This window comes from Muscardinus avellanarius (assembly GCF_963383645.1).
Source record: "Muscardinus avellanarius genome assembly, chromosome: 3".
NCBI lineage: Eukaryota > Metazoa > Chordata > Mammalia > Rodentia > Gliridae > Muscardinus > Muscardinus avellanarius.
Window position 1 is genome coordinate 108,087,778 of NC_137788.1, and position 12,169 is coordinate 108,099,946.

The 12,169-nt window shown below is 40.5% G+C and overlaps 1 protein-coding gene across 3 annotated transcripts in view; it reads right to left on the reverse strand.

Moving 5' to 3' along the window:
* WARS2 (tryptophanyl tRNA synthetase 2, mitochondrial) overlaps positions 1 to 10,109 on the reverse strand; it is a gene marked incomplete at both ends in the record, with an annotated part of 81,360 nt that extends 71,251 nt beyond the window's left edge. For all 3 annotated transcript variants that reach the window (XM_080690999.1, XM_080690998.1, XM_080690997.1), the window contains one exon: positions 10,020 to 10,109. In XM_080690999.1, the coding sequence (XP_080547125.1) occupies positions 10,020 to 10,109 (90 nt within the window). The remainder of the gene's footprint in view (positions 1 to 10,019) is intronic.
* Between the last annotated feature and the right edge of the window lie 2,060 nt (positions 10,110 to 12,169).

Sequence of the window (12,169 nt, forward strand, 5' to 3'; positions counted from 1 at the left end):
AGACTGAGACAGGAGAATCACAGGTATGAGGCCAACCTTAGCAACTCAGTGAGATTCTCAGCAACTTGAGGATCAAACAATACAAAAAATAAAATAGGGCTTGGGGTGCAGCTTGGAGGTAGAATGCCCCTGGGTTCAATCATTAGTACCAAAGGGTTACATGGCTAAATAGTCCAACTGTATATGTTATACTCATGATTAGATGAAAACATGTGAAACATTTTATAAATTACAAAGTACTGTATTTAAATAGGATATTACTAATGAAGAATATAGTTTCTACTAAAGATGTTTTACACGGTGAGCTTTGCTATTTTATTTATAATTCGAACTATCTTGCTGAAAAAATGTACAACTATCACCCCCAAGAAACGGGGCAAAAAAAAAAAAAAATCCAAAGTTTCCACCATCAGTGGAGTTGTCTGACACTGCAATGAGTGACCCACAAAATAAGAGTGCGGGAATGTGAAGGAGAAATGGGCGGCCCTGAGCACTAGCTACTGTCCTGGTACAGACAGTAATGGAGGCAGAAGTGGAAGGTGTGAGTTCATGGGTTAGAAATCAGGTCAGCCTGACTCCACATCTTGCATCTTATGAGGCAAAAGGGAAAACAAAAGCCAGTTCATGAGCCAACCAGAAGTAAAGCTCAGCGGGAAATGGGGGCAGCTCAAAAGAATCAAGAAAGACTGTGCCAAAGCAAAGAGCTACACATGAATTGTAGTAAAAGATCTGAGGACCAACAGAACACAGATGGTGGTCAGTGCAAGACCTAGATATGACCTTGCTTTATTCAGTAAGCAGGGAACTTAACAAAAAGTATTAGGCCCCAACTGGCAATAAAATATATGGTATTACTAAGAAATGACACATACAGAAAACAGTAAATGCCTGAGCAGAGTCAAATTAAGTCAAGCTGAAGTCAATGTATCATCTCTGTGCTTGTAAATTATCTCTCTGCAGCAAGCATCCCACAAAGGCAGAGCGGCTTCTGTCCTAAATGAGTACATTTTTTTCCTGAGGACATTTAGGAGAAAGATTGGGCCTCAGATTGCATAGAAGAGAAACTCCTGAACCGCTCAGTGGTAGGGGTAGGGCGCGATCAAGAGCAGAACTGGGTTAAATGATGTTTGTGAGGAGGCTAAAGGCCAGGCTACGGAGAGTGACCAAAAGTGAATGTGTAGCATTGGCTTTGTGCAGAAAGATCAGCATATTATGTAGAAATGAGCTGTGAGAAAGAAGAAAGAGAAGGAAGGAAAAATGTTAGCTTTTATTTCATGTACTGATATAGCTTAATATAGTGTATTAAATTTTAGTTATAAAAATATATGCATAGATCTAAATACAGGACTTCCGGGAAGATGGCGACCGAAAAAAGCGGGGCTTAAGAGCCCCGCTAACAACCAATCTCCATTACCACAAAATCAGCGCCTTTCATAGCCAGAAAACACCATCACCAGAGAAACAACAAAAAAAAAATCACCAGGCTCCAGAGAGAAAGCGGACTGAGAACAGAGCTCAGAGCCACAGAGGAGATACACCGGCCTCACGCCCAAGGATGCGGCAGCAGCGTCATACTGCCGGCGGCAGCGGCAATTTCACTGGACAGCTACAGCAAGCCGAGGTGAGCCGCTGCGGAACAGCCAGGCGGGATTTCTCGGCGAAGGAACATCTAAAGCTACCAGTGGCTGAGCTCAGCACACGCTGCAGGGATTCAGAGTGGAAATCAAAACCAACAAGAAGTACGCCAGCCTCACGGCCGAGGGCGTAGCAGCGGCGCCATATTGCCACCGGCGGCAGCAGCAGCGAATTCACCAAGTCCAGTACGGCTACATCTGCGTACTCAAGAACAGTGAGTCAAATTGTGGGCCATAGAGGAGAAATCCCAGTACTGTACTCCCTGGGACTTGACCCAGTGGGAGAGTGGCGGTGGCAGAGATATCACACCATAGGAGAACGTGCAACCTGGCACCCCCCACAGTCTAAAGCAGCCTCTATCGACTCTCTGGGTCAGAGACTCTGTGATACAACCCAGTAAAGGAGTAGTGGGGTCTGAGATACTACTGACTCGAGATCCAGAACACCTTAAGTGAAGTCATAGTGACCCAAGGGAAGAACCCAGAGAAGGCACAAACTTCCAAAATCATGGGAAAGAGGAATAATACTAGAGCAATGAATGCTCACAACCCCACAACATCAGAACCCGATAAAACAGAAAATCAGAGATTTCTAGAAGATCAAATCAGGAAAATAACTGTAGAAATAATAGAGGTGCTTCGAAAAGAACTCAGAGAGAGCCAAAAAGAGATAAAGGATGCAATTAATGAAGTAAAGGCCTCAATTCAAAGCACAAACAACCGATTGGACCACATGGAGAACAGAATCTCGCTCTTAGAAGATGATCATTCCAAAAATGAATGCATAGTTTCTAACCTAGAAAAAAATATCCGACAGCAGGAATCTGATATTGAAGAAATATGGGCCCATTTTAAGAGAGCTAACCTAAGAATAATTGGAATAGAGGAGGGAAAAGAAAGTGAAACCAAAGGGATCAACAATCTCTTCAAGGAAGTAATAGCAGAAAATTTTCCAAACATAGAGCAAGAGGTTGATATACAGGTCCAGGAAACTTATAGAACTCCCTTTAGACAGGATCGGAGAAGAGGATCCCCACGCCACATAATTGTCAAAATGACCAATGTGGAAGCCAAGCAGAGAATCTTAAAGGCAACAAAAACAAAGGGCCAAGTGACATTCAGAGGCAAACCAATTAGAATCACTTCAGACTTCCCAAACCAAGTCATGAGAGCCAGAAGGGCTTGGAGTAACATATTCCAAACTCTGAAAGAAAATAACTTCCAGCCAAAAATTTTCTACCCAGCAAAACTTTCTATCAAATTAGATGGAGAAATAAGAAGCTTCCATGACAAACAGAAACTGAAGGAATTTATGTCTTCAAAACCAGCACTAGAGAAAATACTCAAAGAGATTAACTACAAAGAAGAAATAGGTAACACACACCAGAACCAGAGAAATAAGATTTTTCCATCCAACAGACAACTAAGATTGGTTATCTGTGGAGATTCATTATTTATGTTAGTCTTTTACCTATCTCTAAATTGTATTGTTTGCCTTTATTGTTAATTTTTAGGATTTCTAGTTGGAATATTAATATACCTTCAGATATAGCATTTGAAAATATTTTATCCAATTCTATTAGTAACTTTTAACTCTGTTTACATTGTCTTTGGATATACAATATATTTTTTTATTTTTTAGGGAGTTTGTATACTCTTCTGTTGCCTGTGCCATTGAAATCATATCCAAGAAATCACTGCCAATTTCAATGTTGTGAGGTTTTATGACCCAGATTTTCTCCTAAAAGTTTATAGTCTTAGATTTATATTTAGGTCTTTTATCTATTTTGAGTTAATATTTGTATATGGGATTAGGTAAGGGTCCAATTTTATTCTTTTCCATGTAATTATTATTTTTCAACAATATTTAGCTAAAAGATTATTATTTCCACCACCAAATGTTCGTGGAAACCTTGTCAAAAATAACTTGACAATATAGGGAAGAGTTTAGCTCTAGGCTTGTATTTAACTCCAATGGTTTATATATCTGCCTTTATAGCAGTACTACACTGTTTCAATTATTGTAGCTTTATATGGTTTGAAATCAGAAAATATATATCTTCTAGCTTTGTTCTTTTTCAAGATCGTTGTGGGTATCTAGAGTTCATATTCCATATTAGGATAGATTTTTTTTCTGAAAAATAAATATATAAATATATGATAGTTTCACCAAAAAAAAAAAAATAGAAAAAAATATTCTCTGGTAAGAAAGAAAGTAAAAAGAAATATTGAAATGTTATCTTTAAGTCATCAAAAGCTTGGTATCAGACAAATGAAACTGTTATGTGAGATTATCATTTTTAAGTTTGGATAAATTGCTATAATACTAGATGTCAACTGCTAAGCCAAGCATGGGAGGGAGGGATAGGGAGAGAATGGGATGGGGATCGGGTGGGGGCTGACTGGGCGATGTGTGCATGTATGTCTACAAAAGTTTGTATCTAGTGGGATATGATGTATGAATGCAGTGCACCAATAAAAAATTAAAAAAAATAAATAAAATAAAATAAAAATAAAAATACATGCATATCAAAGTAAATACTCCCAAACCACACATTTACAGGGAAACTCCTTAAAAATATTCCTTCTAGCCAAGTGCGGTGGTGCACGCTTGTAATCCCCACACTCGGGAGGCTGAGACAGGAGGATCAAACAGGTTTGAAGCCAGTCTCGGCTGGCTTAAGAGACCCTGTTTCCAAATAAAATATAAAATAGGTCTGAGAGTGTAGCCCGGAGGTAGAAGGCCCCTGGGTTCCATCCCCAGTACCACCAAAACAAAATAAAAGAAAACAAAACACTCATTTATCATATGTGGTCCTGGTCAAGAAACTCACCTGGATGTTTAGGGCACCTGTGGTGTTTTTCAAACCACATCTTAAGAAACCTAAGTTGACATGGCACTACCTCAAGGGCCCCTGGGTTGTATGGCAGGAGAACAGGAGGAGGGAGAAATCCAACAAGCGGGGTAGTAGATACTCCTCTACTTCTTAAATCACAACGGTTTTTCTTTGACCTGTCTTATTTAACAGGGATTTATGTAAGATTTCACTAATAAGAGAGGACCACTAATCAAGTGCGAGAGTATAGGCAGATCGGGGTGTGAATCCTGGCTGTCCTCTTTACTAGTTCTGTAACTTAGAAAAATTACCTCATCTCTTTGAGTCTTCGTTTCTTCTTTCATAAAATGGATAGAATCATATTTAAAAGCTAGTTGGAAAAAGTAAATAAAATAAAGTATGCAGAGCACATACCATGAAGCTCATAACAGGCATTAACTAAATTGTTCCTTTTCTGAAAGATATAGGGAAATGCGTGTATAGGCGCACATGTGTATCTGCATCAGTATCTATAGACAGTCCTTCTGCAATTTGCTGTTATACAAAAGGTATACCGAGGGAAAAAAAAATGGGGATCAGCAGCATCACTCTAGGAATCGCTAGCATAAATTCTCAGCATCTATATAGTCTTCCTTCTCTATATTTTCAGCAGTCACCATTTTTATTAGTTGCTTAAACAAATTTTTCAAAGAACTGAAATTACTAGTATTTATATAAACTTCAGCCAGTTCACATGGGCAACCAACCTAAGGAGCATTTTAAACAAATGGACTACTAATGGACTGAGATTAAAAGGAGCTATAGGGGCCGGGCGTGGTGGCGCACGCTTGTAACCCCAGCATCCATCGGGGAGGCAGAGACTAGAAGATCGCAGTTCTGGATTGGAGGACAGTCTCATTTACTTAGTGAGGGCCTTCACAACTCAGTGAGACCTTGTTTCAAAATTAAAAGAATAAAAAAATAAAGTAGGACTTGAGGGTGTAGCTCAGAGGTAGAATGCCCCTGGGTTCCATCCTCAGTACCAGTACCACAGGAAAAAAATAAATAAATAAAGGAGCTGCGGGGTGGATTCATTCAACCCATTTGCACCATTTAAGAAAAGCACAATGATGAAGCATCCTGATTGAACTGGCAGTTATCAACCAGTAAAACTCCCAGGCAGTTACAGCAGCTCCTGAAAGGTCTCCAAGCTTTTTAGCTCATGTTTCCTGGTGCATGGTCAATAGTGGCAGAGAAGAGGTAAAGGAAACTCACTGAGAATATTACCCCAACTTAATGCCATTAGGATCACAGAAACCTACTCCAAAAAAAAAAAACATTAACTGCAAAATACAGAATGAAATGGCCAAAGTAAAATTAACCATTCCAATCTTACCTTTAATTAACTGGATGACATTGAGCAGGTTATTTAACTATTTAAACTATTTAAAACCTATTTCCTCAAGTTTAAAATAAGGTGCTCTCTTCTGTATAGTTGCTCCAAAATCCATAATCTCAGTCTAATCATGAGAAATCATTGGTCAGCCGTGTGTGGTGGCACACGCTTGTAATCCCAGTGTTTAGGAGGCTGAGAGAGGAGGATCACACAGGTTTGAAGCCAGTCTCAGCTACTTGGTGAGGCTCTGAGCAACTTAGTGAGACCCTGTTTCCAAATAAAAATATAAAATAGGTCTGGGAGTAGAGCCCGGAGGTAGAAAGCCCCTGAGTTCCAACCCCAATAACACACACACACACACACACACACACACACACACACACACAGTACCAAGGTCAAGAAAGATTGAGAAAGGGTCATAGACTGGAGAAGATATAGCAACTAAATACAGTATGAGATCCTGAATTTGATTCGGAACCAGGAAAATCATAAGTGGAAAAACTAGTGAAATTTGAATTAGGCCAATAGATCAAATAGTATGCACTGAGTAATAGTATGTATTGATGTTAATTTTTTGGTTTGATGACTGTATTATGACTATACAAGGCAAAGATTGGTGAAGGCTATACAAAAATTCTTGGAGCTAATTTTGCAACTTCATAAACCTAAAATTACTTTAAACCAAAAAAAAGTTTAAAAAGCTTGTAATAAGAAATAAATAAGAGTTGGGCGTGGTGGCACACGCTTGTAAATCCCAGCATTTGGGAGGCTGAGACAGGAGGATTGCAGTTTGCAGACAGCCTCAGCTACTACTTAGTGAGGCCCTCTGCAACTCAGTGAGACCCTGTTTCAAAATGAAGAATAAAAAATAGGGCATGGGGTATAGCTCGGAGGTTGAATGCCCCTGGGTTCCATCCCCAGACCCGCAAAAAAAAAAAAGAAAGAAACATAAGATCAGTCATTTATTTATTTATATTAGGGATTGAACCCAAGAAAGTTTTGTCTCTGAGCTATACCTCTAACCTTTTTTATATTTTATTTTGAAATAGGGTCTAAGTTCCGTGCACTGTTCTCGAACCTGTCATCCTCCCATTTCAGTCTTCCAAGTACTGGTATTATAGACTTGCGCTACCAGTTCAGTAAGATCAGATATTTAATACATTGCCTCTTTGTACAGATATAGTATCTTTAGCTAGTGGCTATACTTAGTGTCCTTTAACAGCAGAAATAGTATGTTATACTGACCAAACCTAGTCTAAGGATGGCTAATAAAGAAGCATGTTGTGTTGTCCAACTGCATTAAAATGTGATATTTTATACTTCAACTGATTATGCTTGTTCTTGGAAAAATCTAACCAACAATATTTCACTCTGCTCAATACAATCATGAATTAGGGCTTAGAAAAGTATGCATTTTGTGTTTGGCTAATGATGACAGGCTTAAATTTACCTAATACCATTGCATTTAAACATAACATGTCAGATTTTCATTCCTCTGACTCTGTGACTACTCCCCCATCTTGTCAGATTTCAACAGTTTTCTGTCAAGCAACACCTGGCAAAATAAACCATTTTCATATAAATTGTAGACATCCCCACAATGAATGAGTACGGTGATGTGTTACATTGCTATTCCTGTTCTCCCCGCTCCCTCCCATCCCCTTTTTTTCATTACTGGGGATTGAATCCAGGGCTTCTTTCTTGCTAGACAAGGGGTCTATCACTGAGGTATATCCATAGCCCCTCAGGCCTTATCTCCATAATTTGAAATTGAGTTTACATCTACCCTTGAGGAGCAAAAGCCTGTATCTGAGATAAAGATGCCCAATGCCAAGCTTTTTACCCAAGATAATTGTCTTTAAAAAAAAAAATCCCTCAAACATTAAAACAGCTTAAGAATCACAATACTTGAATAGTGGTAGCTTCTAATAGCTCATCCACTTTTGCTTCCTACCTCAGGGGGTAAGTACATAGCCCAAACCAGTAACAAGTAACTTCACTATTTCTTGGTTTTGATAAAATCATCCATATGATAAATACACATTTCTTTCTATTATAATATACTCTTGCAAAATAATTTTTTCTACAAAGGTTATGAGATATCATAAAAATGTCTAATGCATCTGGCTTAAGAATCCAATTCTTCCTTCACATATTTCTGCATCTGTTCACAAAATCCCTTTGACTTCAAAGAAAGCTTTTTAAGAGAAAAAGAAGATACACACAGGAAAAGTGGCCATAAATTTTTAGTGGTCCCCTCTAAGGCCATTTTAATAACAGCACTGTAGGACAAGTATCTCTCACAGAAACCTAAAATACCACAAACAGTATTGATGACTACAGTTTTGTATGGAGATTTATGGTTTCAAATTTCTTCTGGTTATAAAAATGATATATCTTTAATTTAGAACATATGAAAAATAATGCTTAAAGAAAACAAATTGCCTTTAATCCACTATTTAGGAAGACGAACACACAACAAAAAAGTTAAGAATGGTTGTTTTCTTCCAGTCTTTTTTTCTGTGTACATATTTGTATAAGGACTTATATATAAAAATGTAATATTATAATCATATTATGAATATAATTTGTATTTTTACTCCATTAATGTTTCTAAAGACAGCATTCATTTTTTCAACCATCATTTTTAATGACTGAAATAATATGTAATTTTATACTTCAGGAAAAAACATTTTCACATTTAATCCTTATTCTACTCAAAGCTACATTAAAAATTTGGAAACACTAATATGTTCTGGAAATTCTACATCTTGAAACAATCTAGATTAACAATTGATTAATTTTAAGAATAAAACAATTCATAAATGCCACTAAAACAATAGTAGAGGCTTAAAAAACCTTTTCTTTAGCATTTATAAGTACTTAACACCCTAAATTTCCCTGGGCAATCATTAGTGGGCTCTAATTTGCTTTTTTTTTTCCTTTGCTTTTCTACTCCGATGGCATCATCAATTCTTCAGTTTGGAATGAAAAGAAGTTTGTATCCAGGGCTTTGTTACCTCAGTTGCATACATTTTAATATGCCACTGGCTAGAAATAACCAATTAATTCTGGTCCTGAAGAATCAAACCCACAAATTTCAAGAAAAAGATTTGATGATCTAACTAAGAATCAATTCTTACTTAACATCACTTCCTAAAATTTAAAATAACATTTGAAAACTTGTTTGTTTTGCCTTCCAGTGTATTTTGTCCATTATGCTTACAAGAATCTTCTGAGGGTCACATCAGTGAAGAAAGGAGAAGTTCAGAAAATTAAGTATGTTATAGGATGAGGGAAAATAAGCTAAATTTAAATCTTGTTTTTCATTCTCTCTCACTGATTTACTTTGTCTTCATATTCACGGAGCCACCGATTTTGCAAAGCTTAAATGAACGTTACCATGTCAATCAGTCCAACTGTATTTCCTCCCAAGTTGTTAAACAAAATAGGGCCAGAGAGACTGTGACTTGTAACACAGCAAGTGGCAGACAAAGCCTTGGATCTCTATTAACTTAGTCTGACACTGCGCTTTCCAATATTCCAATAGACTGGTAAATGTCTGAATGAGTGAAAGAGCATACCCTGCCCTTTCTGCCAAGAGGGTAAAATCCAAGTACAGATTGGTGGAAGGCTGCATCCTGCTCTTAGCGCCAGGAGCGGAATGGCAGGAGCAGTACTGTTGGCGACCGACAGAAGAGTCGATGCGCGTTGGCAGATGGCTGTTACTCTTTCAAAGAACCTGCTGGAGGATCGCTGAGAAGGAACCAAGGTGGAAGGCGCACTGACACGCGATCAAACACTCGGCCAGAGAAGGAGGACAAGCGACCGCACTAACCTAAACCACCCAGACCTGAGTCCCGCGGACCCCGCGCCCGCTCCCAGGTCCCGCGCGGCGAGCTGGCCCCCGCGTTGCCGGGCAACCGCGGCAGCGCGCGACTCCCAGGAAGACCACGTGGTCAGCGGCTGCGCGCCCCTCCCTCCCGGAGCTTACGTCATCACGTTCTGCGCATGTCGCCACGCTCCGAGTAGGCGGGCAGTCAGAGAGGAGTGCACTTAGAAAGGAAACGGCCCGGCGATCTGCTCGGGAAGAGGGCAAGAATGCGTGAAGAGAGGGGTCTGGGAGGGAGCTCGCAGAATGGCGCCGGTGGGAGAAGGGCCAGCTTCGGTTACCTGGGGAGCAGGAGCAGCTTCGGGTCCTTTGTGAAGTGCCCGGATAAAGCTCCAGCACCCACGCGCCTTCCGCATTGAGCGCAGCGCCATCTTGGGGGGGGGCGGAGCCTTCCGGTCCGAGGTGACGTCGGCTCCGAGAGGCAGTCGGGTCCTGTGGCCCCTTTGGCTTGCTGCGCATGCGCAACCCCTGCGGCGGGTCTAGGGCTGCCGACCCAAAGGGCTCTCTTCCAAGCTGGTGGAATCTGGAACCAGGTGGGGCTGGGCTAGAGTTTCCCCTGGATTCCTTTCCTTTGTATAGTCTTCCTTGTATAGTCTTCCTTCAGGGAGAACCTGGGGTTCTAAGTAGTAGTGCCATAGACTGGAAAGAAAGTCAAGTAGATTGCTCTTTTGATTCTGGCCAGCCAGAGGCAACTTAAAAGTTTCTTTGGGAACGAAATCGCCTAGTTTTCTTAAAGGACATTTAAATGGCCCTTTAAGACCTATGGTATCAATTAATTCATTCTGCCTAGTACAGTTCCATGAGTGAGGCACAGAAGGACAGACACACACCTTGCCTGCCAGAACCGTACAGCCTAAAGAATGGAGTGTTACAGAGCAAATACTAAGTTTGGAGAGGACTGATGGTTGCTACTGGTGCTTTATCCTGGTCCAGGGACGGCTTCAGGAAGGTGTTGATACCTGGTGGAAGAAATTTTGTTGTATGTGTGGGTTAAATTACTGCACCTTGAAATTTGCACGATAGATTAAAAAAATCAGTAAAAATTAAACTGGTAACGTTTGTCATAATTCCTTTGTGTGCTTTGTTATATTCGTCCAAGGAGCAAATACCAAGGGGAGGAGGTAGGAGATAAATTGTGTAGGAAACGCCTATAGGATTAAAGAGCTGAATCCTAGCACCGTAAGACAACACTTGAGAAGACCATACAGTAAAATCCCACAGGTGTACACAATACTGTGGGAGTTCAAGTAGAATTAGTGTAATTAGTAAGCAGGGAGCTGGGTGTGGTGGCACACACTTGTAATTCTAGTACTTGGGAGGCTGAAACAGCAGGAGGATTGCAGGTTCACCGCCAGCCTCAGCAATTTAGGCCCTACACAACTTAGACCCTGTTTCATAAAAATAAAATAGGGCTGGGGGTGTAGCTCAGAGGTAGAACGCCTTTGGGTTGAACCCTTACTACCATGTGTGCACGCACAAGCACACACGATAAGCTAGGAAGGAATTACGGGGTGAAAGGGAATAATGCTAAGAAAATCAAGTTTAATTCTTCAACAAAGATCAGCTTGGTTTTTGTCTGTTAAATATCATGAGGTGCTAGCCTGGCGTGCTGGCACACACTTGTAATCCTAGTACTTGGGAGGCTGAGACAAGGATCTGGGTTCGTGGGCAGTCTCAGCTACTTAGCCCTCTGGAACATAGTGAGACCCTGTTTCAAAATAATAAAATATTGGGCTGGGGGGTGTAACTTGGAGGTAGAAAGACCAGGGTTCAATCCCCAGCAACACACACACACACACACACACACACACACACACACACACACACACGAGGTGCTAATGCCAGGCGTGGTGGCGCACGCTTGTAATCCCTGCGCGCTTGGGAGGCGGAGACAGGAGGATCGCGCAGGTTCGTAGTCAGCCTTGCTGGCTTAAGAGACCCTGTTTCCAAATAAATAAATAAATAAATAAATAAATAAATAAATAAATAAATAAATAAATAGGTCTGGGAGTGTAGCCCGGAGGGAGAAGGGCTTCCAGGAACCCCAGTACCACACACACACAAAAAAATGAGGTGCTTGCAGTACTTTGAGATGTGATGCCCTTTATAACGAGTCCAGAGCTCTGGAAGAGAATTTTGGACTCCAAAACATGGTACTTGAACCCAGAGAAATCTTTGAGACCACCAGAGTTAGTGGAATGAACTTGGTCAGATGATGGAAATAAAGAAGCCAGGAGATATGGAGAAGCCCCGATGTGGTATTACTGAATGACAGGAAAGAGTCTTTGCCAGGAGCCAGGTGTGGTGGCATATGCCTGTAACCTGAGCTATCCAGGAGGCCATCCTGGGCAATTCAGTGAGACCCTGTCTCGAAAACAAAGAAACAAAACAAAAGGTATTAGGTATAGTAGTGATCCCACTACTTGGGAGA